This window comes from Adiantum capillus-veneris, chromosome 23 (assembly GCF_014529385.1).
Source record: "Adiantum capillus-veneris isolate H3 chromosome 23, ASM1452938v2, whole genome shotgun sequence".
NCBI lineage: Eukaryota > Viridiplantae > Streptophyta > Polypodiopsida > Polypodiales > Pteridaceae > Adiantum > Adiantum capillus-veneris.
The window spans coordinates 109,849,653-109,876,866 of NC_140953.1; the positions used below are offsets into that span (position 1 = coordinate 109,849,653).

General features: G+C 44.4%; 1 protein-coding gene across 5 annotated transcripts in view; it reads right to left on the bottom strand.

The window, feature by feature from the left end:
* Positions 1-23,840, bottom strand: part of LOC147428350 (cilia- and flagella-associated protein 251-like) — a 235,631-nt gene extending 211,791 nt beyond the window's left edge. The window contains exons 1-3 of one of the 5 annotated variants that reach the window (XM_086496909.1): positions 23,643-23,802; positions 23,419-23,556; positions 23,068-23,193 (exon numbers count right to left, since the gene is read on the bottom strand). In XM_086496909.1, the coding sequence (XP_086353035.1) occupies positions 23,068-23,193; positions 23,419-23,556; positions 23,643-23,663 (285 nt within the window). In that variant the 5' untranslated portion in view covers positions 23,664-23,802. Of the gene's footprint in view, positions 1-23,067; positions 23,194-23,418; positions 23,557-23,642 lie in introns of all 5 variants that reach the window. The other 4 variants (XM_086496906.1, XM_086496905.1, XM_086496908.1 and 1 more) reach the window with 4 other exon arrangements.
* Positions 23,841-27,214: the final 3,374 nt, after the last annotated feature.

Below are 27,214 nucleotides of genomic sequence, written 5' to 3' on the forward strand. Positions count from 1 at the left end.
GGCAGATTCTCCGCAAAACGTGCTGACTTGCTGACGTGGCAGTGCGTACTGAGTTCCAGAAATTATGTTGGCTGAATTTGGCAGCTTTTGGGTTACAATTGCTTTTGAGTTTAAGAAGCTTTTGGGGCTCAGCTTTTGGGCATCCCTCGTAAGAATAAATAAGTCCAAGGACCTCATTACTCAGGGCATCTAGACGCAGAGTCTAAGTGTGAGTTCCCGCAGACTCTGTTGTACTTTGCACACAGATTAATATAAAAAGACATATCGAAAGGGGTGCCGGTCTTTGGGGCCAATACCTCTTGGCACGGAACTACATCGGGCCGTGTCGTCTTTTGTGAACTGTTTTGAAGTGAATCTCTGTTGTGTCGCGGTAGAATCTTGACTTGGGGTATCCAAATTCATTATAGTGGTATTAGAGGGCGGCTGATTTCTCTTCTACCGGGAAATCCAATCCTTTTCTCGCGACATTTATGCATTCCAAGAAGAATTAGTCGACTTCTTCTGCATTTGCTGATGCGGGAGGAGATCACGAAGAAGATTCGATCGAATCAATAGAGGAAGAGTACGGATCACCTCAGCCTACTCAGTACGAACTTCAAGAGATGGAACATTGACAGCAGGTTGACGAGTGCACAAAGCAGCTGATTGAATTTGCGAAGGATCCTCAGTGGTGGCAGAAAGCCACAGAACCACCCATCAAACCGGCAATCAAGAAACCTCCTTCTCCGAGGATGTTTACAGAACAAGAATTACAACAAGTGATTCGGACACAGATCAGTCGGCTTTTGGACGCGAACAATCAATCCAAAAAGCAAGTGAAAAAGCGCAAGAAGGGGACTGATTACCCCTGGTTATTTGGGTCGTCAATCTTCTTTTGCATCTGCAAGAAAGCAGAAGAAGCGAGTACGTTTTGAAGGACTACCCAGTTCTTCTTCTTCCTCTTCTTCTGACAATTCTTCTAGCTCTTCTAAGTTCTGACTCGAGCGAGAAGGACAGAAAAGGCAAAAAGATAAGCAAAAAGAAAAGCTTTGGAAAGGGCGAGAAAAGGGAAAAGAAACCTAGATTTTGCCGAGTTTCTAACAATTCTAAAGAGAAGTTATCCTCTGACAGTTCGGACTCCGATGACCATATGTTTTATGCAAAGAAGAAGCATTTTTATAGAGCCAACCAATATGACTTCCTCGAAGAAAAAGCAAGAAAGAAAAAGAATTCAAAGAAGATGGACAATCGATTAAATTTGAATCCTTTTCTGGGTTCCGAGATGCTCCGAGGGCTTTGGCCTTCATTCAGCACTTTGACATAGCCTTCTCTGGAGGGCACTACTCAAAGCACTCCAAGATAAGGAGGGTTGCATCTTTTCTTAAAGGCAATGCTCGAACATGGTGGTCCGCTCTTCTTCTGAGGAAGGAAGCTCCAATCAAGTGGTTGAAATTCAAAAGGCTCTTTATATCTTCTTGGCTGACTCGGGAGTACGAGCGGGATATACGAACCGCTTGGAACCATCTTCGGATGACCAAGGAAGATTCTTTGGACACTTATTGCGAGAGATTTTGGGACTCTTTTCTACCAACCTCTTCATTTAAGGTCTTTTTAAGGAACAGATCGAGCGGTTTTGATGAGGACTCCCTACAGAGATCCGAGTTTACTGCCTTGAACAAAAGTCAAATTCTATTCAAGAATTAATGGGTGATACAAAACAGGGTTTCTCGATACATTCGGGAAATTTGACTTACCCCACCGATGAGATCTTGACACGGAGAACCCGACAGACCTCCAACAATGAAAGTAGAAAGCGAAAGAGTTCCCAAGACAAGAAGGATAAGGATACACGACCACGACTGACTCTTCGAGAAAGAGCCAATTACATCAAAGAAGGGAAGTGTTTTGGTTGCGGGGAACATGGGCATATCTCCGCAAAGTGCCCAAAAAGGCATCGCAAGAACAAAGTGAAGACAGGCCAGAGAGTTTGAGAGCAGCAGAGGAACGTGGCAGAAAAGGCAAGATGAAAGCAAGACTGGTATCAGATTGCATGGGTACTGACCCAAGCCTGATTGATGAAAGTACGGAACTTTGTCGAGCTTGGGGCAAAGTGAAAGATCAAGAAGCCCTGATTTTTCTTCAATGGAGGAGCCAAGGCCAACTTCATTTCACCTAAATTGGCGGTGCGGCTCGAGATTACACCCGACAAAATGGGACCACCAGCAGAGGTAGTTCTAGCAGCAGCCGTACGGGACATAGCCATTACACCTATCATTGGAAAACTTCAGTTGCATTGTCAGGTGTATTTAGGGCACAAGGACTTTTACATAATGCCCTTGGAAGGTTGTGACGTCCTCCTAGGAGTCCCTTGGTACCATAAGAACAACGCCGTGGTCGATAATCAGACAAAGAAAGCAACTTTGACGAATGAAAAGGGCCGAAAAATTGAACTTGATGTAAAACTGAAGGGCAAGTCCATCCCTATTGTATCGGCTTTGGCCATTTTCAAAGTAATGAAATCCAGTCTCTTTGTTTACTCGATCTATTTGAAAGAGTTAAATAATGAACACAGAACGAACATGTTAGAACTTTATAGAGAACGCCAAGATTTTCTCCACACTCATATCGATTGTTTCTCTGAGGGCCTGCCAGGCGACTTTCCCCCATCTCGACCTGAGGATCACACCATTGATCTGATTCCTGGAAGCACACCGCCAAACCGGCCACCTTACCGTGTTAGCCGAGCCCAGAATGAAGAGATTATGAATTAAGTGAAAGACCTTCTGGAAAAGGGTCTTATCCAGCCGAATACTTCACCCTACTGCTCTCCGCTGTTGTTGGTTTTAAAGAAAGACGGATCTTGGAGAATGTGCATTGATTACAGAGCTCTCAATAAAATCACCATCAAGAACACATTTCCGATTCCAAGGATCGATGATATTCTTGACCGACTTCAGGGATCCCCTTGTTTCAACAGGGTTGATTTGAAAAATGGATATCATCAGATCCGAATCGCGTCGGGAGATGTCTACAAGACAGCCTTTCACACGAGCTTCGGTTTGTATGAATTTTTGGTGATGCCTTTTTGGCCAATGCTCCAACGACTTTCAACCGATGATGGATAGGATTTTCACAGAGTATAGATCATTTGTCGGCACTTTCTTTGATGACATTATAGTCTTCTCCAAGGATAAGCAGAACATAGACACCATCTGCTACAGGTCTTTGAGGCATTGCGAGATCACAAGTTAGTTATCAATGCCAAAAAGAGTGATTTTTCTTGCCAAAGATACACTTTTTGGGACACATCGTCTCAGCAGCAGGAGTACAGATGGACCCCGCCAAGATTGAGACTATAAGTGATTGGCCCGATTTGAAGAATGTTCATGAAGTTAGAAGCTTCTTGGGCTTGTGTTCTTACTACCGGCGGTTCATTCGAAAGTTTGCAGATGTAGCTTCCCCTTTGCACATTCTGACACAAAAACGAGTCCCTTTCTCGTGGGGACCCACAAAGGTGACTGCCTTTCACACACAAAGAGAAATTGACAGTATTGACTTTGTCGGATTTGCAAAAGTCATTTGAAGTATATTGTGATGCTTGTGGTCGTAGTCTGGGAGCGGTCTTAATGCAAGAAGGCCATGTGATTGCCTATGAAAGCCGATTGTTTTCAAGGCTAGAATTGACTGCACAGATTTATGAGAAAGAGATTTTGCCAGTTATCCATGCTCTTACTCAGTGGCGACATTACATACTTGGAGTCGACTTCACAGTCTTCATTGATCATCAGAGTTTACACTACTTCTTGTCACAGAAGCAGCTTTCGGAAAAGCAGATACGGTGGACTAACATCTTGTCACAGTTTCACTTCCAGATTGTCCATGTTCAGGGACAGAAGAACTTGGTGGCAGATGCTTTGTCTCGGAAGCCGCTAGTCTCGGCTATTTCCACGATTCATCATAGAAGCTTCGAGGACATGGTTGATCAGTACACCACAAATCCGGATTTTTTTGATGTATTCACTCAAATACAAAATGGAGAGGTAGTAGCGGGATATTCTATTCGGGATGGCTACTTGATGAAGAAAACGATGTTGTGCGTTACACAACCGTTGAGGGAAAAGGTTCTGATTGAGTGCCATTGTCCACCTTTTAGGGGTCCCTGCGGAATCGACACCACCTTGAAAGGTGTGGAGCGTTACTTTTGTTGGCCAACTCAAGAAGGATGTGGACGACTTTGTACGCAGTTGTTTAGTATGCCAGAAGGTCAAGTTTGACAGGCGTAAGGCACAGGGATTGTTACAGCCTTTACCCATTCTCACCCGCCCCTGGGAAAGTATTGCTATGGATTTCATTTTTGATCTCCCGAAGACACAAAGTGGGCATGGTGGCATTTGGACTGTCATCGACAGATTTAGCAAGCAAGCTTACTTCATTCTAGTGAAGAAAACAGACAAGCCAGATCATTTAGCGAGACTGTTCATTGCACACATTTTCAAACTACATGGCATGCCTGAGACAATAGTCTCCAACAGAGATCCCCGATTCACAAGTTTGTTTTGAAGGGCTATTTGGGAGAACATTGGCACACGGTTGCAGTTCTTATCATCTTTCCACCCGCAGACACATGGGCAATCTGAGATTGCAAATTCAGTCGTATTAAATTTATTGAAGTCTTACATTTCTGATCAAAAGACTCAATGGGAAAAAAAATTTCCCTTAATAGAATTTGCCTACAACAACACGATCCACTCTTCGGCGGGGAATGCGCCATTTGAAGGTGCTCCGAAGGTTCCACCCTTCCTTAGCACGAAAGATAAAATTTTTGAAGCCGACCAATACAACAGGGACTTGGACACTGTATTTGCCAAGGTCCGGGAGGCCTTAGCAAAATCTCAGGAACGACACAAGAAGCCAGCACACCATCGTGATTTGAAATCAAAAGAAGACGATTGGGTGCTCTTACGTTTTGAGAATGCACACCTAAGAAAGAAAAAGGAAAGGAGCGGCTTTTTCCAAAGCTTAGCATGAGGTACTATGGCCCTTTCCAGATAAAAGAAAAGATAAATGATGTCTCCTTTAGACTGAAGCTGCCCGTTACTTGGAAGATTCACAATGCATTTCATGTGAGTCTATTGAAGCCTTTTAAAGGCAATGTGCCCGATGATGGGGAGCCAGTTAGCAACCCGAAGCGGAGGAAAGCGAGGAGATATTCGTTCCAGAATAGATATTGGCACACAAGACAGAAAGATAAAAGGTAAAGTGATTAGGCGGTTCTTAGTTAAGTTCAAGAACTATCCTATAGTGGATGCAAAGTGGATGGAGGAGGAGGACCTAGCAGATCCTCCTCAGATTTTGAAACTTTACCTTGAAGCTTTTGGTTTAGCATAGTCTACTCCAATAGAACTCCGACTTCAGCAAGGGTGCATCTAGTGCAGCGGGTCTGCACAAGAGGGGAGTCACTCCGCTCCTTTGTCAATGGATTACCCCGATTTTGAATAGAGTCGCTGATGTCCCCTTTGGGTTTCAAGAATACTAATGGGTTGAGTAGTATTCTGCTGTATGACTTTATAACTGGAATTTCCAAAAAGGAAAATGATTGATTTTTACTTAGACTTGTTTGAGTGCAGGAACTAAAAGACGAAATGACTGCAGCATTTCGGTCTCATAAATCTCTATAGAAATGATTGCAATAAGGATTAGTTAATCGGGCATACGTGAGGTCCGGAATGGATCTAGACGATTACTAAATACGTTGCCGATTGATCATGGTCTGAGATTTGGAATGGATTTGTATGTGATTTGTCATGTGATGTCAAGTAATGTCATGTGATGTCCGGTAATGTGACTGTTGTCTTGTACAAGTGCTAGATGTGTCGTGTCTAGTGCGTCGATACTAACAGTCATTGTCTACTAAGACTGTTTATGGCCTCTGTCTGTTTTGCAGGAGTAATCGAGGGTGATTACAATTCTTTCAAGAGGGGGATATGTCACAAACTGGTGACGTTGCACGCCCCCGAACACACACACACTTTTTTCTTTTTTGTAAATCTGCTTTGATTAATTTACAAGTGGGAAACCTCAAAGCGAGGAAAACCCATGAAAAGAAAGGGATACAAAAGACGGAGCACTATGAGGCTCCGAAGGCTAGAAACAGTCAAAGTAAATCTTGTAGGCATCAAGAGTGATGTCTCCAGCTTCATAGGCAAAATGCAGCGCTTGACCAAGAGATAATTTGAAATAGGGAAAGGGATCAACAAAAGTGCCCTGGAACATTAAGGAGTTCCTATGATGCCAGATGGCCCACATAGTCCAAAATCTGACCCAGGTGAAGAAGACCGCAAACTGAGATTGTGGTGACCAAAGCACCCCAAAAAGCCAAAATCGTCTGTGAAAAGAGCCGGAAGGAAAACCTAGTCGAAGAGCAGTCAACACTTGCCGAATGAAGGCTCTGGAGTGACGACAACACCACAGCAAGTGTGGCACGGTCTCCTCAGCTTCAAGGCATCTGGGGCAGCGGGAAGGCGCAATATACCGAGCATGCAACACATTGCCAACAGGTAGAGCTCCCACCAAGCACCGCCACAAGAAAACACGTTCCTTCAAAGGCAGATGACTCTGCCAAATGCGAGACAATGCGTGTTGCCACCACAAGGATGACTCGGAAAGCGATTACAGCTGATTACCCCGATGCACAATCCATACATCAGACTGAAGGATGGCATAGACACTGGCAGCTGAGATGCAGTCCAATCTGGTAGTAGCCAGATTCCAATCAGAGAAGCGAGAGTCCACATCCAGAGGAGGAATAGGTGAATGAGCAGCAAGCATCCTTTGAATCTCCCGCCAGAGAAGAATAGTGAAGGCCCAACCGAAAGCGGGAGACGGCATCAGCAAAAGAAAGAATATAACCCGACTCATCAACCACCTGATGCACCCGGAAGATTCCTTTTTGGGAAAGAAAATACGCTTGGCGAGGAGACCGTTGAACCAAAGTCGAAGCAAAACCTACTCCAATGCAGACTCTCCAGGCGAAGAGAGTTACCCCCAGAGGATTGTCGACCATCCCAAGCCAAATGCGAAGTGACAACCTTCCAATCAACAATTAGAGGAGAAGTAATGGACATCCAGGAATGTGTCCTTCAAGCTTCCCAAAAACAACATCCCAATAAGTCGGTTTCCAACGACCAAAAGAAGGGGTGACAATGTGCACACACAAATGTGTGACCATGAGAGCCCAGGGTTGCTGCTGCTCCACCAAAACTGGCAACAACATAGCTTTCCGAGCCAGAAGATGACGTCTCAAGTCCAAAATATTCAACCCTCCTAGTCGCTTGGGAGAACACAGCTTGTCCATAGATAGAAGCCAAAGGCCCCTCTTGCTAGACGAAATCCGCCAAAAATGCTCTAAAATATTGGACATGAGGGATTGCAAGCGCAACCGAGGCCAGGATAACAAAGGCAAGTAAAACTGCACATAAGCCACAAGGATGTATTGGACAATCCTGAGACGCACATGAAGTGGCCACGTGGACAATTTCCAATAATTCAACTTGAAATGCAGACGTTGGATCACCCAATCCAGTTTCTACATAGCCGATACATTCCAACCCAGTGGATAACCCAAATGGCGAACCAGAACATGTGGAGGAACAATCTCCTCACGCCACAATATCTTATGCCAGTCACACTCTTTCAAAGGCAATAGCTTGGATTTGCAAAAGTTAACTTTTGAGACCTGCTGCCAATCCAAATAAGTGAAGAGTATGCATAATCTGTTGCACATCATCATAGTTATTACGAGGCATGAACAAAGGGTCATCCGCATAAGCCTGACTAGCAAACTGTCGACCAGAAAGTAAAGTGAGGCCATGTAGCCCACTAGTGGAGGTCAAGGAATCCAAATACATAAACAAGGGATGAGAAGCGATCGCATAAACCAAAGCACTCAGAGGGCAGCCCTACCTTACCGACCGTCCCAAAATCCAAGATTCTGTGAGAAAACCATCCTGCAAGCCTGCAGAAGTACTGTATGCATACAAGAAAAACACGACACGGGATAGCCTAGGCCCAAAGCCCAACCGTCTCATGGTATCCGCAATGTAATCCCAAAGAACAGTATCAAATGCCTTTTCAATGTCGACCTACATGATTAAAAAATCCTGTCGAGTATATTTTGCATACTCCATACCAATGATGACATTCGGATTATCAGTAATTTGACGTCGCGGAATGAAGGGCCTGCTACCACGTCAGGAGTGTGTGTGTGTGTGCACGCGCGTGCAGTGTGTGTGGTGTGTGGCATCACAGCCGCCTTGCATGTGTGTGTGTGTCTATGTCGAGTGCGTGTGTGTGTACGCTTGTGGGGGATTTGGGTGTGTGGTGAATCCTTCGGCCTCGTCTGTCGCGCGACTCTGTTCTGCACAACATCTACCCTGTGCAGACCCTTCGAAGCGCGTCGGGGGTGGAAGTTTGATTTCGCGTGCACGCGGTCCTTCCGTCGTCTTGTGTGCGAGAGAGGGGTGTGTTTTTGTACAGCTAGCTGGTGTGTGTGTCTGCTTGTGTATATAGCAGTCATATATCAAAAACTCCCAAAAAAAGAAGAGAGTGTGTGTGTGAGAGCTTCGCATGGATTCCACTGATCAGTGCATGGATTCCACTGATCAGTGTATATATAAGCGTCGGAAAGCCATGGAAACTTCGGAGATGGATGCTTTGAGTCTTATCAAAGAATGTTTGCATGAGGACTTCGAGGATGCACGTCAAGCCTGGGAAGGATCTGCTCCTGTTATAGAAGTGCGCATCCCTATACAGGAGCTCATGGATCCTGCTGCTCAATATGCACTTAACGCTGTGATTCTTTTTTTCCCCGGTCGAATGCCTATTGCTCAAGATGTAGGCCAATGGGTTGATTTCCTGCTCAAACGGCAAGCAATCCGAGGGGTTTACTTTGGTGCACGAGGGTTCTACGAAGTCTTGCTGGCTGACATGGATGCTCGGGATGCTCTGCTTGAAATGTCTCCTCTTTTCTTCAATACGCAGATGACTCATGTGCTGCCCTGGGCTCTTACACAAGGACTATCAGAGTCTCATTCGTCACAAGTGTCCCGTCTGGGTTAAGGTGGTCGACTTTCCTCGCACTTGGCGTCATTTTCTTCCTTTGTTGGCTGCTCAGTTTGGCAAAGTCATTTGCCCTCCTAAGCTGGAGGCAAACACAAACCGTTTTTGTATTTTGCGGGACACGGATATCCCCACACCAGTGAGTATTTCGATCGATTCTAGGGATACAATGGTTGGAAAGCCCCCTTTTAAGCTTAAATGGGGCAAGTTTGCCAATTCTTGCTTCCGATGTGGCAAATTTGGTCATATGCAGTCCGAATGTCCGGAACCAAATCTACAACCACCTCCTTCAGCCGTCCCTGCTCCTCAACCTCGCTCGCCTTCGGAACCTTCTACTGAGATTCAAACTAAAGGAGTTTCAACCTCCTCCCCCTCAACTGGGGCCATTAAAGGAAAGGGGAAACAAGTACAATTGTCTGCACTTATTGCTTCTCCAAATATTAAAGACAAGGGAAAAGAACAGGTTTCGACCTCTCAAACTTGGATAGTGCCCAAGAAACCAATCAAAGCTGCTACACCTTGTGTTCCGGCATCTTCTCGTAATTATGTGCCTCCCTTGAAGAATGTTGCTCAGAAAAAACTCCCTTGTAATGACAACACTTCTTTGGCTGAAGCTTGGGACAAGGTTGTTCGTTCTTACGAGGAGGTTGTTACTGGAGAAGCTTCTTCATCGCAAGGTGCATTTCCTTTCAATTATCCAGGTCCAGGTATTGACCCACCTTCTCAGGCACCTTCAGTTGGGGAGGATGTGTCGATGGGCACTAGTACTTGAGTTTTATTCTCCCCTTTCTTTCCATGTTTTCTCGTCCATTGTATATACCATATAGAATGCATAGTTCTTTGAATTGCATCTCCTATAATGTGCGTGGGTTATGCAATCACGACAAGTGTCGGCTTACCTGGCACTATGTACATACATGTAAAGCAGACATTGTGGTTCTTCAAGAGCATAATCAGCATCAATTTGCAGGACAGACTTCTTACTTTGCGGGCTACTGGATAGCTTATGCAGGATCAGCTGGCCATTCTAGAGTGCTTATGCTTGTTCGACATGAACTCTTCCCGACCTTGGTCTTTAATGACCCAGCTGGGCGATGGATGGTCATCCAATGTATTGTTAATGGAGAAGTTTTCGAATTTGGAGGATTATATGCATACACAGCTTTTGTAGATAGAGCACGGTTGTGGAGTGCTATCTCTTCTTATTGTTGGCGTTCCAATGCCTTTCTCTGCGGGGATTTTAATAATGCACCAAACCTTGCGGATAATACTACTAGCCATTCTCACATGCTTCATATGGAGCGGCAATCTTGGGACCAATTCATGTCGACCTGTAATGGGCTTGATTTGTGGCCCTTTTTGCATGCGCCTGATCCAGGCTTTACTTTTCAGCACAATGTTCAATCCATGTATCGCGCTCGACTGGATCGCTGGTATCTTTTTCACATGCAACAATATGATGACTTTGTATGCGAGATGACGATTGATTATGCTATGTGTCTCTCAGATCATTTTCCTGTACGCTTGAAACTTCGTTTTGGCTCTTTTGATGTCAATGATCGCCTACCCAAGAAAAGACTTCTACATGTCAATAATGCTCATCTCAAGCATGAGCCTTTTCGCACTATGATTGTGAATATCATCCCGCCTTTGCTATCCCAAATGTTTGTTGACTTGGACATAGCATGGTTTCGTTTTGTTATGCGTGTTCAATCAGTTATACAGGATTATGGCAGGGATTATTTGTCACAATTAAGGGAACAGGTTAACAAGGCAAAGGATGCTTGTAGCCGCTTAAAGCACTTGGCTAATCATTCTTCTCTTGCTGATGCTCAAATGACTGAGTTGTTCTCTGCTCGTGCAATCTTAAGGCACAATGATGAGAGGAAATTGGCCAAATGGCAGACTCGAGCTCGTCAACAGGCTTTTGCAAATAAAGGATGTGCTTCTAAACAATTCTTTAAGCATTTGCATCACTCGAGGCAGTCTCAAGCTATACAGAGAGTTAAATTACCGTCAGGGAAGTGGACCTCCACTCTTCGAGAGCTAGCACTAGCCCTACGCTCTCATTATGGCAAGATTTTTGAGGCCCCTTCTTCTCCCACAAGAGAAGCTCGCCAAGCGCGTCACATGTTTCTATCGCATGTTCCTTCCATTCTCTCGTTGCGGCAGGCTCAAGACTTGGAAGCTGTTTTCACTGAGTCGGAATTGTATGCCAGCTTGCTTGATTTAGGTCGATGGAGAGCTCCTGGTTGGGATGGTCTCTCTGTGGAATTCTTCTTGTCTTTTTGGGATTATTTTAAGTTGCCTCTATTATTCATGATAAATACAGCTTGGGAACAACACGAATTACCCTCCTCTTGGAAAGAAGGTTTGCTCAAGCTGATCCCTAACCATGCATTGTGTGAAGAATTTTCACATTGGCGGCCTATTACACTTATACCTGTGGTATATAAATTAATGGCAAAAATGCTTGCTAACCGACTCAAATGCTTTCTGCATGAAGGCTTGCATCAATCTCAATACGGCTTCATTCCGAGACGTCAAATTACTGATAACCTCGCAAATGTCATTGTTGGTATGGAATATGCAAAATATAATGCACAGGATGTATTAGTCATGCAGGTTGACATTGAAAAGGCATTCAATACTGTTCTTTGGGATTACATTGCGAATACCATGCGACATTTGGGCTTTGGGCCTAGGCTATCCCATGTCGTGCTTTTCTTGTATGCAAAACAGTACTTCTGGAGGCTTGCTGTGTCACAAAGTGATGACGTGGCGGACAGCAGAAACCCTAATTTCTGCCAAAAACCCTAAAATTCCTGCAAACCCTAATTTTTGCCAGAAACCCTAAATTCTGGAAATCGTAGGCGGATTATTATAAAATAAAAAAATAAAAAAAAGGAAAATGATGAGCGACGCGAATTTTGCTTTTGCTTTTTTTTTTAAAAAAAAAAGAGAAAAGACTCTCTAAGAGAGAGAGAGAACTGATGCTTTTGATTTTAAAAGCTTTTGGGGCTTTGCTTTTGGGAATCCCTTGTAACCTTTAAATTAGTGGTGAGGGCCTCACTTCTCAGGGCATCTGGACGCAGAGTCTGAGAGTGAAACCCTAACCGCTCTCTTGTACTTTGATGATTGATTAATATAAAAAGAAATACCGAAAGGGGCGCTAGTCTTTGGGGCCAATATCTCTAGGCACGGAACTCCGCCGGGCCAGTGCAAATCTATTGTGATCTGTGAATTGTTTTGAAGTGGTTATTTGGTGCTGTCGCGGTTGATTCTTGACTTGGAGTGTCCAAGTCTGTTACAGTGGTATCAGAGCACGGCCGATTTCTCTTCTACGGGAAATCCGATCCCCGAATTTTTTTTCTGCGGCACCTATGGCTTCAGGCAATGATCAGTCGACTCCCTCTGCATCTGGAGATGCGGGCTGGGATCACAACGAAGATTCAGACAGAGAGATGGCCCGCCTCGGCCTACTCAGGCGGAGCAAAGAGAGATGGAGCGTCGTCAATTGATTGGCGATGCAACAAAGATGATGCTCAATTTTGCCAAGGACCCGAAGATGGCAAAATATATGAACCAGACCTCTTTGAAAGAGGTACAGATGGAGTGGCAGAGAACCACAACACCACTCCCGAAACCCGCTCTCAAGAAACCTTCTGCCTCCAAGAAAATATACGGAGCAGGAACTGGAGAACGTGGTTGATGCACGGATTGCTCAGCTTTTCGACGTGCAAAAGAAAGACAAAAAGCACGGCAAAAAGCAGCAGAAAGGCACTGACTTCCCGGGATATTTGGGTCGTCGGTTGACATTTGACAAGGCAAAGAAACGGAAGAAGCGTGTTCGATTTGAAGGAGTACCCAGTTCTTCTTCTTCTTCTTCTGACAGTTCTTCTAGCTCCTCGGATTAGAGCGAAGAAGACAAAAAAAGCAAAAAGCGAAGCAAGATACAAAGCTTCGGAAAGGACAAGAAAAAGGCAAAGAAGGCTACATCTCGCCCATAGACTGACAGTTCTACTGAGGACTCGTCTACAGACAGCTCAGATTCCGATGACGGAAAGTTTTATGCGAACAAGAAGAATTTTTTACAAGGCCAACCAGTATGACTTTCTCGAAGATAAAAGCAAGAAAGTCTGAGAGTTTAAGGAAGGTGGCCACTCGATCAAGTTTGATACTTTTCAGGATACTCAGATGCTTCGAAGGCTTTGTCTTTTATACAGCAGTTTGACATCGCTTTCGCGGGAGGACGCTATTCAGAGCACTCCAAGATTCGGAGAGCTGCCTCTTACTCTAAGGGGAATGCTCGTACTTGGTGGTCCATGCTTCTATTAAGCAAGACTGTGCCAATTACATGGCTGAAATTCAAGAGGCTTTTTATTTCTTCTTGGTTGACTCAAGAGCTTGAGCGAGATGATGACCAAGAGCGATACAGTTAATTCTTATTGTGAAAGATTCTGGAGCTCTTTTCTACCCCGCCTCTTCATTCAAGAAGATCTCGTTCAGAGAACAGATTGAGCGGTTTACCTTGGGTTTACCTACAGAGATCCGAAATCACTGCTTGGAACAGAAGTCAACTTGTGTTCAGGAGTTGATGAGTCGTGCGAAGCGGGGCTTTGCCATTCACTCTGGCAGTCTGACCTACCCCACAAATGAGGCCATGACACAACGAGCCGAACAGACTTCTGGGAATGAAAGTAGAATGAAAAAGAGCAACCCAGAGAAAAAAAAGGATGCACGACCCAAGCTTACTCCTGAGGAGAGAGCTCGCTTCATCAGAGAGGGGAAGTGCTTTGGATGCGGGGAACATGGACATATTTCCGCGAAGTGCCCTGATAAGGCACAGAAAGAACAGAATGATAAAGACGACGACAGGTCTGAGAGTTCGAGAGCAGCTGAGGAATGTGGCAGAAAAGGCAGATAGAAAAGCAGAACTGGTACCACATGGCGTGGGACCTGCACCGAATCTAATGAATGAAAGTACAAACTTTGCCGCTTTCGGGGCAAAGTGAAGGATCAGGAAACTCTTTTGAAGGAGCCAAGGCCAACTTCTTTTCACTTGGAATTGGCGGCTCGATTTGGAACTACGCCCGACAGACTGACGCCACAGGCGGAAGTAGTTCAACCGGCACCCGGATGGGATGTTGCCATTACACCGAGCATTGGCAAACTTCGTTTGCAATGACAGGGGTGTTCAAGGCACGCGAGTGACGTTCTACTCGGGATCCCTTGGTACCACAAGAACTACGCCGTGGTTGACTACCGGGCCGAGAAAGCGACTTTGATAAATGAAGGGCTTAGAGATTGTACTTGATGAACTTCAGTTTTCTTACTCATTCTTTTGGGAGAACTGAACGATGGATAAAGGTTGAATATGTTTTGACCTGAAGAAAAGAACGCCAAGATTTTTTTCTCCACGCTCATGCCGATTGCTTTTGAGAGGGCCTGAAGATCATACCATTGATCTGATATCTGGAATCACGCCACCGAATCGGCCACCTTATTGTGTGAGCCGAGTACAGAATGAAAAGATTATGAACCCAGTGAAAGACCTCTTGGAAAAGGGTCTTGCCCAGCCTAGTACTTCACCGTATTGCTCTCCAGTGTTGGTTTTGAAGAAAGACGGATCTTGGAGAATGTGCATCGATTATAGCACTCTCAACGAAATCACCATCAAGAACAGATTTCCGATTCCTAGGATCGATGATATACTCGACAGGTTACAGGGATCCTCGTGCTTTAGCAGGATTGACTTGAAGAGTGGATATCATCAGATCAGGATAGCGCCAGGAGATGTCTACAAGACAGCTTTTCGGACGACTTTTGGGTTATTTGAGTTTTTGGTGATGCCTTTTGGCTTAACCAATGCTCCTGCGACATTTAACCGGATGATGGATAGGATTTTTCGAGAGTACAGGCTATTTGTTGGCACTTTCTTTGACGACATCATTGTTTTCTCGAAGAATGAGGCAGAACACAGAGATCATCTGCTTCAAGTCTTTCAGGCATTACGAGATCACACGCTAGTGATTAATGCAAAAAAAAAAGTGAATTTTTTCCTACCAGAGATACACTTTTTGGGACACATTGTGTCAGCAGCAGGAGTGCAAATGGACCCGGCCAAGATAGAGACTATCCGTGATTGGCCCGATTTGAGGAATGTCCATAAAGTTGGAAGCTTCTTGGGACTGTGTTCGTACTACAGGCGGTTCATACGAAAGTTTGCAGAGGTTGCTTCCCCTTTGCATACCTTGACACAGAAAGGAGTACCTTTTTCGTGGGGACCCACAGAGGTGACTGCCTTTCGGACATTGAAAGAGAAATTGACTACGGGACCTATTTTGACTTTGCCGGACTTGCAGAAGTCATTTGAAGTATATTGTGATGCTTGTGGTCGCAGTCTGGGTGCGGTCTTGATGCAAGAAGGCCATGTCATAGCTTACGAGAGCCGTTTGTTCTCTAGGCCGGAGATGACAGCACAGATCTATGGGAAAGAGCTTTTGGCTGTTATCCACGCTCTTGCTCAGTGGCGGCATTACCTACTCGGAGCGGACTTCACTGTCTTTACAGACCATCAGCGTTGGCGCTACTACTTCTTGTCATAGAAGCAGCTTTCGGAAAAGCAGATGCGGTGGACGAACATCTTGTCATAGTTCCACTTCCAGATCGTCCATGTGCACGGACAGAAGAATGTGGTGGCAGATGCTTTGTCCCGAAAACCGTTGGTTTTGGCTATTTCCGCGATACATCATAGGAGCTTCGAGGATATGGTCGATCAGTGTGCCACAGATATAGATTTTGCAGATATTTTCACACGGATACGGGATGGGGAGACAGTAGCTAGATACTCCCTTCGGGAAGGCTACTTGATGACAAAGACTATGTTGTGCGTTACACAGCCGTTGAGGGAAAAGGTTATAACTGATTGCCACTGTCCACCTTTTACGGGTCACCGCGGCATTGCTACCACCATGAAAGGGGTAGAGAGAGATTTCTTTTGGCAGAGACTGAAGAAGGATGTGGAAGAGTTTGTGCGCAGTTGCTTGGTATGCCAGAAGGTCAAGTTTGACAGGCATAAGGCACAGGGATTGTTACAGCCTTTACCCATACCCACCCGCCCCTAGGAAAATATTGAAATGGATTTCAGTTTTTTTTATCTCCCGAGAATACAGAATGATCACGATGATTTTCCGATTACATGGCACGCCTGAGACGATTGTCTCCGACAGAGACCCCAGATTTATGAGTTTGTTTTGGAAGGAAATTTGGGAGAACATTGGCACGCGGTTGCAGTTCTCGTCATCATTCCACTTGCAGACTGACGGGCAATCTGAGATTGCCAATTCAGTGATTTTAGATTTATTGAAGTCTTGTATCTCGCATCAGAAGACTCAATGGGAAAAGAACTTACCTTTGGTGGAATTTGCCTACAATAACACGATACACTCTTCGACGGGGAAGACGCCATGTGAGATTGTTGAAAGTGCTGCAAAGGTTCCATCCTTCCTGAGCACGAAAGATTAGAAATTTGAAGCGGATGAATATTTGCGAGATTTGGATACGGCTTTTGCCAAGGTTCGCGAGACTTTGCAGAAGTCTCAAGAACGACAGAAAAAGGCAGCGGATCGCCATCGTCGCGACTGGAAACTGAAGGAGGATGATTGGGTGCTCTTACTTTTGAGAAGGCACGCTAAGAAAGAAAAAGGGAAAGGAAAGGCTTTTTCCAAAGCTTAGTATGTGATACTACGGACCTTTCCAGATTACTAACAAGATAAATGATGTCTCCTTCCGATTGAAACTGCCAGATACTTGGAGGATTCACAATGCATTGCATGTGAGTCTCTTGAAACCTGTTAAGGGTGATGTGCCTGATGATGGGGAGCCTGATGAGCAACCCAAAGTGGAAGAAAACGAGGAGATCCTTGTTCCTGAACAGATTTTGGCACATAATGATACGAAGAAAGGTAAAGTCCGAAGGCGGTTCTTGGTTAAGTTCAAGAACTTTCCTGCATTTGATGCGAAGTGGATGGAGGAGGAGGACCTAGCAGATACTCCTCGGATTGTGAAACTTTACCTCGATGTTTTGGTTTAGCATAGTCTACTCCAAACGGAACCCAGAATTCAGCTTGGCCGGAGATCTGGTGCAATGGGATGCACAAGAGGGGAGTCACTCCGCTCCCTTGTCAACAGATGCCTCGATTTTGATACTAAAGTCACTGATGTCTCTTTGAGCTTTAGGGATACTGAGAGCTGACAGTATTCTGCTGGATGACTTTATGAAATGGAATTCCTAATTATGATACTGATTTCTTCTTGACTTCTTGTGAGTGACGGAACTGATAGCCGAAATGACTGCAGCATTTTGGTCTGATTGATCTCGTATAGACATGGTTGCAATAGGGGTTAGTCAATCGGACATCGTTGAGGTCCCGATTGGACCTAGATGTGATTGCTACCTACGTTGCCGATAAATCATGGTCTAAGATCCGAATGAATGTTGAATGTCATGTGATGTCCTGTGATGTCTGGTGATGTCCTGTGATGTCGTGTGATGTGACTGTCGATTTTGTACATGTGCTAGATGTGCGTTCCTAGTACGTAGGTACTAACAGTCAGTGTCTGCTAAGACGGTTTATGGCTTTTGTCGGTTTTGCAGGCGTAATCGCGGTCAATTACAATGCTTTCAAGAGGGGGGTATGTCACAAAGTGATGACGTGGCGGACAGCAGAAACCCTAATTTCTGCCAGAAACCCTAAAATTCCTGCAAACCCTAATTTTTGCCAAAAACCCTAAATTTTGGAAATCGCAGAGGCGGATTATTATTAAAAAAACAATGGAAAATGATGAGCGACGCGAATTTTGCTTTTGCTTTTTTTTAATGAAAAAAAGAGAAAAGACTCTCTAAGAGAGAGAGAGAACTGATGCTTTTGATTTTAAAAGCTTTTGGGGCTCTGCTTTTGGGCATCCCTTGTAACCTTTAAATTAGTGGTGAGGGCCTCACTTCTCAGGGCATCTGGACGCAGAGTCTGAGAGTGAAACCCTAACCGCTCTCTTGTACTTTGATGATTGATTAATATAAAAAGAAATACCGAAAGGGGCGCCAGTCTTTGGGGCCAATATCTCTACGCACGGAACTCTGCCGGGCCAGTGCAAATCTATTGTGATCTTTGAATTGTTTTGAAGTGGTTATTTGGTGCTGTCGCGGTTGATTCTTGACTTGGAGTGTCCAAGTCTGTTACATGCTGGATGGTTCTCTCACAGAATCTTGGCCTTTGGGACAGTCGGTACGGCAGGGCTGTACCGACAGGGCTGCCCTCTGAGTGCTTTGCTTTATGCGATCGCTACTCATCCCTTGTTTATGTACTTGGATTCCTTGACCTCCACTGGTAGGCTACATGGCCTTACTTTACCTTCTGGACGACAGTTTGTTGGTCAGGCTTATGCGGATGACTCTTTGTTCATGCCTCGTAATAACTATGATGATCTACAACACATTATGCATACTCTTCACTTGTTTGGATTGGCAGCAGGTCTCAAACTTAACTTTTGCAAATCCAAGCTATTGCCTTTGAAAGAGTGTGACTGGCATAGGATATTGTGGCCTGGGGAGATTGTTCCTCCCCATGTTCTGGTTCGCCATTTGGGTTATCTGCTGGGTTGGAATGTATCGACTATGAAGAAAACGGATTGGGTGCTCCAACGTCTACATTCCAAGTTGAATTATTGGAAACTGTCCACGTGGCCACTTCATGTGCGTCTCAAGATTGTCCAATGCATCCTTGTGGCTTATGTGCAGTTTTACTTACCTTTGTTATCCTAGCCTCGGTTGCGCTTGCAGTCTCTCATGTCCAATATTTTAGAACATTTTTGGCGGACCTCGTCTACCAAGAGGGGCATCCGGCTTTTATCTATGGACAAGCTATGTTCTCCCAAGCGGCTTGGAGGGTTGAATATTTTGGACTTGAGACGTCATCTTCTGGCTCCAAAAGCTATGTTGTTGCCAGTTTTGGTGGAGCAGCAGCAACCCTGGGCTCTCATGGTCACACATTTATGTGCGCACATTGTCACCCCTTCTTTTGGTCATTGGCAACTGACTTATTGGGATGTTGTTTTTAGGAAGCTTGAAGGACACATTCCTGGATGTCCATTCACTTCTTCTCTAATTGTTGATTGGAAGGTTGTCACTTCACATTTGGCTTGGGATGGTCGACAATCCTCTGGGGGTAACTCTCTTCGCTTGGAGAGTCTGCACTGGAGCAGTGTTTTTGCTTCGACTTTGGTTCAACGGTCTCCTCACCAAGCGTATTTTCTTTCCCGAAAAGGAATCTGTCAGGTGCATCAGGTGGTTGATGACTCGGGTTATGTTCTTTCTTTTGCTGATGCCGTCTCCCGCTTTCGGTTGGGTCTTCACTATTCTCCTCTCTGGCGGGAGATTCAAAACATGCTTGCTGCTCATTCGCCCATTCCTCCGTTGGATGAAGACTCTCGCTTCTCTAATTGGAATCTGGCTACTACTAGATTGGACTGCATCTCAGCTGCCAGTGTCTATGCCATTCTTCAGTCTGATGTATGGATTGTGCATCGGGGTAATCAGCTGTGGTCGCTTTCCAAGTCATCCTTGTGGTGGCAACACGCATTGTCTCGCATTTGGCAAAGTCGTCTGCCTTTGAAGGAACGTGTTTTCTTGTGGCGGTGCTTGGTGGGAGCTTTACCTGTTGGCAGTGTGTTGCATGCTCGGCATATTGCGCCTTCCCGCTGCCCCAGATGCCTTGAAGCTGAGGAGACCGTGCCACACTTGCTGTGGTGTTGTCGTCACTCCAGAGCCTTCATTCGGCAAGTGTCAGCTGCTCTTCGACTACGTTTTCCTTCCGGCTCTTTTCATAGACGATTTTGGCTTTTTGGGGTGCTTCGGTCATCACAATCTCAGATTGCGGTCTTCTTCACCTAGGTCAGATTTTGGAGTATGTGGCCATCTGGCATCATAGAAACTCCTTAATGTTCCAGGGCACTTTTGTTGACCCCTTTCCCTATTTCAAATTATCTCTTGGTCAAGCGCTGCATTTTGCCTATGAAGCTGGAGACGTCACTCTTGATGCCTATAGGATTTACTTTGACTGTTTCTAGCCTTCGGAGCCTTATAGTGCTCCGTCTTTTGTATCCCTTTCTTTTCGTGGGTTTTCCTCGCTTTGAGGTTTCCCACTTGTAAATTAATCAAAGCAGATTTACAAAAAAAAAGTGTGTGTGTGTTTGCCGAACAAACACACACACACACTGATGACGTGGTAGCAGGCCCCGAAAAACGCGCCGTAAAATGCGCCGACAGGCTAACGTGGCAAACTGTACGAACGTCGCAAATTTCACCGATTGCTGACGTGGCAGATTCTCCAATGACTTGCTGATGTGGCAGTGCGTATGGATTTCCAGAAATTACGCTGGCTGAATTTGACAACTTTTGGGTTACATTTGCTTTTGAGTTTAAGAAGCTTTTGAGTTTAAACTTTTGGGGCTCTGCTTTTGGGCATTCCTTGTAAGAATAAATAAGTCCAAGGGCCTCATTACTAAAGGCATCTGGACGTAGAATCTTAGTGTGAGTTCCCGCGGACTCTCTTGTACTTTGCACACAGATTAATACAAAAAGAAATACCGAAAGGGGCGCCAGTCTATGGGGCCAATACCTCTTGGCACGGAACTACGCCGGGCCGTGTCGTCTTTGTGAACTGTTTTGAAGTGAATCTCTGCTGTGTCACGGTAGAATCTTGACTTGGGGTGTCCAAGTTTGTTACACTCTCTAAGTGCCCTCTCACGTATTGAGACCAAAAAAAGCTAGCGCTCAAGGCAAGGAGATGCTGCTGCAGATTTCGGCCGCCAAGATGATGCCTCCAGTGACTCCCATGGTTACCCCAAGTACACCGGATGTCACCAAGACCAAGAAGGCGAGTTCCAGCGCTAAGAATTGCCTAAGGAGATTGTTTCCATTGTGAAAAGTTGCTGTTTTTCTCTGTTTTCAGCCTACAGATGTCGTAGACGGGGCTGATTTACGAGAAGGAACCCGAGAACACACCTCTTATATGTGTAGGATTAGAAGAGGGGGTTCTCTGCGAAGAGATCTCTTTCAGGAAGTTGCTTTTTGAGAACCGAGTTGCGTTTCGAGTTTCGAGACTTCACAGGTAATGGTTTCATGGTTCGGTCTCTAAGTGTGTTTGCACTTGCACGTTCTCTTCACGAGGGAGTAGGAGCACAGGAAGGCATGAGCCTCTACAGGAGAAAAGCTCTTTGAGGAACGAGAGCCAGATCAGCCCAAGGCTTTCATATCCTAAGTTTGGAAGTAGATCCATGGATCTGAGAGCAGTAAACTCTCGAGATGAAATCAAGGAGCTGAGATTCCCAAGGAAGGATTCGCGGCCAGGAACGCAAAGTTGATGCTAAGATCATCTGCGAGAAGAGGAATCTAGGAGTAGAGTCGGGAAAAGAGTTACAGTGATGCCATGCCTTGAGTCTGGAAAATGAGATCCTTATTATGTCTATCATAAGAAACTTCTCTCTATACTTTATGCATTGAGCGTTCGAAGCACTTCATTTATGGGTATGAGTTGTGGTTTGCACAGATCACCAAGCACTTAAATAGCTTCAGTCTATGCCTAGTGTGCATTGGAGTGCTAGGCAAGCACATTGGTCTCAATTTTTGAACAATTTGGCGCTTTGATAAGAGTATGTGACTAGCAAAGCTAACCTATTTGTAGATGCACTGAGTAGGAAAGGCTAGATTCTCTCTCTTGAGCGTCATCCTTTTCTCTCTATTAAAAGCGTTGATTTTGATGATCTGAAAAATAACCACATGGGTTCGTAATTTGAAAAGCATTGGTTGTAAGCACTAAACATACAAGGTTCGTGCAATTATGTGATTAGGGACAGGTGGATTTTCTTTAAGAACCATTTATGTGTCTTAACTTCTCACAAAGCACCAATTTTCCATGACGCACATAATGCATTAACAGGTGGCCGTAGGTGTATAAATGCTACATTAGAAAAGATTGAGCGATTCTTTTATTGGCCAAAGATGCATAAGGATGTGTATAGTTACGTAACAAAATGTATTGTATGTCAAAAAGTTAAAGTCCCCATGGTAAGCAATAAGACCTTCTTATGTCTTTGCGTATCCGGTCTTATTATGTCTTTGCCTATCTTGAGAGACCTTTTGAGGACATAACTACGGATTTTGTGACTAATTTTCCACCTTTTTCTTCTGCACAGAACACACAATGTTTGTCTCTAGGTGATCACTTTCATAAACTTTGCATGTTATCCTTTGCACGGCCAATGTGACTGCATAGGATATATGTGGTCTACCCAAGTCAGCAACTTCTGATCATAATACTAAGTTCACATCACACTTTTGGTGTGCATCTTTTGAAAATTTTGGCACATATATGAATTCCTCATGATCATTTCATCCACTCTCTGATGAGCAAACTGAAATTCAATCAATTGGCATTTTCATCATTCAACAGTCTAAGTGGGAACAGTTTTTGCCTTTAGTTTAGCAATAGTTCGTAGCATTCGCACAAGCTCCAGTACCCACTAATGCTCTTTTCGTATAGCTCATAGATAAGCCCACTAAAATTCACCCTCCTAACAGCCCCTAGATCTAGTAACTCCAACAACTCTGTGGTAGGTGAACGGTTATTTTGTGAGGATGAAAAGAGCATTCAAAAGAAAGAGCATTCCCATTCAAAGAAAGAGCCTCTAGATCTAGTAAATCCAACAACTCTGTGGTCCATATAGAAGCTCATGTTTTCTAAGTGCAAGGCCTTTCTAAAATGAGGACACTTCCAAGGTCTCCCATCTTTCGACGTGATGTGGTCCACATTAAGATGTTCCCTGGAAACTACAGTCATACTGAGTAATGAACATATTTTGAAGTGCTGGAAAGACTGAATTGATTCTTTGTTTTTATTGTGGCATAAGAACCTGTTCAGTTTCGCAATTCCAGATGATGAGGATAGCATCAGGGCCACAGTCAGCAGAGACAATATATTTCTTCTTTGGACAAGCAGAGAGGCAATTTATGCGGTGAATGTGCCCTTGCAGAAAACTCTGCACCCAAGAAAAAAAAACTACCCACAGATGGCATCAGAGAGATCATGTTGATTGTTGTGCGTAAGAAGATTCACTCTCATTACGTTCCATTCACATGAAAGTGCATGCATGTCTAAACTGTTCTGTTTAACAAGTGACGAGCCATTTCAATATGTGTATGCAAGCATAGTTAGCTTTCCTAGTAAGCAAGCCATCTCTAGCAAAGAGTCCATAGACGCCAACCTGCCGATGCTGAGAGCGGTTGTAAGTGACTAGAGTATGACCAGCTGCATAGGCAATGGTACTCTTGTTTGTGCCAGTACGAAGATCTACAACACCGCCCCGTACATCGCTTGAGATTCCAAACACCCATTGAAGTTCCTGCAGCGGGAGAGAAATACAATGGGTAATTACAATGCTGCTGAGGTTATCGTAGAGCGAGAGTGTAACAAGAGAGGGCCACTTGCCAGAGGCAGAGGAGAATCCATCCTCTGTTGCTCGCTCACAAGAGAGGGCACCTTGCCAGCGGTAGGGTTGGCACGCGCGTGAGGCGTTTGTGCGCCTCCAATTCAAATGTTCGCCATTGCAGTTGGCATGTCCTGCTGCCGGGACACTTTGCGGGCAAAAAGAGAGGTGATAATTATTATTTCTTGCAGAGAAACTTGGAAAAGGGGTTGTCACATCAATCCAGACTTGGAAGTTGGAAATCTATACTAATAGATAAAGGGGGAGGAAATCCCCCCCCCCCACCCCCCACAGGCGTCGACAGCATATTAATCCGGCAATGTCGCTTGCAGCGTCTGGGAATCACAGTGACGCAGAGAGAGAGAGAGAGAGAGAGAGAGAGAGAGAGAGAGAGAGAGAGAGAGCGAAGCCACCGGCTATACTAGTGAACTTAAGGAAGGCCCAACAAACTGGCCTTCCAAGTAAGTTTGGCAAAGCGCTGTTGAAAAGTGTTCATGGAAGACTAGAGCAATGTTGAGAGGCTATGCTTTGTCTTTGACGTCGTGAGCTTGAGATCTTAGTGGCTCTTGTGATTGTAGAACTTTTAGAGGGTCTAATTTGTTGAGCTACTTTGATGAAAAGCATGCCATTGTTGTGGTGTTGTGGCTAGTATTGTGCTCAATATCTACTATTGTTGAGTACGCACTAGATTAAGGTAGCAGTAAGGAAGTAAAGCTATGCTATAGTATTACATACCTAGCTAATCAAAGTGATAAATCTTGATGACACTCGATGATGGTGTGTAGAATAGAAGCATATGAAATATACAATAATTACATTATTTCTTGTGAAATCATGGAACAATATGTGATAGAAGACTCGATTGTATCAAGAGTGGCACATAAGATGTTGGTTGGTAGTCAATAATAGGTGCACAAGTAGAAGCAAAAAAGGGTATCATATGTGTAAGAACCCAATGGACTAGCTTAGGAGATCCACCTCCTTACCACCCTATATATAGACATTGCGGCTCTTAGCCCTAGCTTAATTGGATCCCCATTTTACATCTAAGCTGTCTAGGCCCTTACCCTAGGTTGCTCTTGGCCTTACATTACTCCCCCTTGGAGAAGTGTTTTCGTCCTCGAAAACAAAAGTGGAAAACTTCTCCTTGAGAACAGTAATGTTTTTCCAAGTGGCACCTTCTTCAAGTCGGGCTTTCCTTGACTAAACTTGTCGACGTACATGACAACAAGTACGTAAATCATGATAGTCTAAGATGCATTCACGTTCATGCAGTTGGACTAGAGGTTCAATGAAATCAACCAAAATTTGTTGGGCATTGTCGTCCCCATGCAAGTGTTTGTGTAAACGACTTACATGAAACACCGGATGAATACGAGAGTGCACAGGTAATGAGAGTTTGTAGGCTCGATAACCAGCTCGCTTAAGAATCTTGAAAGGCCCACAATATCTCATAGATAATTTAGGTGTTGTCCCAATCTTCAAACTTTATGAATGCCCTGGCACACACAAAAATACCTCTTTCCTTTTGTGAAGGTAACTTGCCAACGTTTCTCATCAGCATACTTCTTATACCGATCTTCTGTTTGTCAAACATTTTGACAAGCCAGTCTCAGCATTTCCATATGGTCTTGGAGGAAATCCTTGACCTGTTGGAACTTTTCAGCTGCCAACCCCACCGTAACTAGTGACCTAGCCATTTTATGCTTTCATGGTCAAACACAATCTCAAACCGTGCCCCATAGAGATAATGCCGCTAAGTTCAAAGATGACACTATAGCATAGAGTTCTCTATCATAAGCAGAATAATTTTGCTAGGTTGAATCAAGCTTTTTTCTTTCAAATGCAATTGGCCTTCCCTCTTGTTGCAGGGTTGCTCCAATAGCATGGTTATTGGCATTTGTTTCTAAAACGAATGGCTTCAAAGGATCCACAATAGGTAAAATAGGAGATGTAGCTAGTACGTCCTTCAAAGCATCACAACTTTGTTGTTGAGATGGACCCCACTGAAAAGTTTTGCCCTTGGCCTTCAGTTGGCCTTTTATCATCGGAATATCAATGTGAGCATAGTTTTTAATAAACCTTCGATAAAAACCTGCAAATCTCAAGAAAATATGAAGCTCTTCTAGATTTATGGGAGAGGGCCACCTCCGAATGGCATCCACTTTGGATCCATCCATGGGTAACCCGTCAGCAAAATAACATGCCCTAAATAGTGAATCTCCTCCTTGAGAAAATCACACTTTGATTCTGTGGCATGTAGCTTATGCTCCCGTAGCAAGTCAAACATCTGCTTTAGATGTTGTAGATGCTCTTCTTCCAAAGCACTATATACGAGAATGTCGTTGAGAAAAAAAAATAACAAACTTGCCCAGACATGATCTCAAGACGTTGTCCATAAGCGTCATGAAAGTAGCTGGCACATTGGTCAACCCGAAGGGCATAACCAAAAATTCATAATGTCCAGACCGTGTTTAAAATGCAATCTTGGGTATATCCGCAAGCCTTATGCGTATTGGATGATACCCTGACCGTAGGTCTATCTTGTAAAGATATGAGCGTGGGTGAGCTTATCAAATAGCTAATCCACTCTTGGTAAAGGGTACTTGTTCTTAACAATAACCGCATTCAATCCCCAATAGTTTAGGCACATGCGCATGCTCAATAAGATGGGAGAAGCCCATGGTGAGGAACTAGGTTGTATAAAACCTCTACTGAGATAGTCAGCAAGCTGACACCTTATCAGCCTCAGAATGGCTCATTCTGTAGGGTGGTTTACTTACTACTTTACTACCTGCAACCACACATATGCCATGTTGCATAGCCCATGTCGGCGGTAATCCTGGTGGTTGATCATCTGGAAATACATCCTTGTATTCCATTAATAGTTTCTTTAAACTATTAGCAACATTTGCTTGTTCAAGAGAGAGAGAAAAGTAGCCATAAATGATACAGAAGAGAGAGAAGCATGCGGCATTGAGGAATTGTCAAGTAAAACATGATCAACATTTGAAAGAAAAGGACACATGGAGTAACACAGAAATTATTCTTCTATTTAGAAGTGAGCTTCATAACCTCTGTTGTACAAATGAGTGGTGAAGAAGGCACATCCTTCTCTCCCAACAATAGCACATGCACACCATTGGATTCAAACATTAAGATGTTGTGCTCATAGCTACGCTTAAGTTATGATCCTAGACTATGTAACCACTCTCTACCTAGTACCACATCTGCTGCTCCATATTCATAACCTAAACATTCAAGGTCGTATGATACCCTTGAATTTCCAGTGGCACATCTTTCACTTGAGTGTCACACACCTCGGCATCATGGCCGTTCATCATCTCTACCTTGTAACGGTGGGAACTCGGAGTCTGAGTAACTTGAGCCGTTTCAGTAACTTATAGTTGACGAAATTGTGTGAAGCACCATCATCCACCAAGATCTACATCTTGTGCCCTTAGATGGACCCATGTATACGCACCAGCTCATGTGGACCGAAGGTTGACGGCCACATGGAAGCCATGATACAGCATTCATGCACCACCTCGATGTGTGTTACCTCCACATTGGA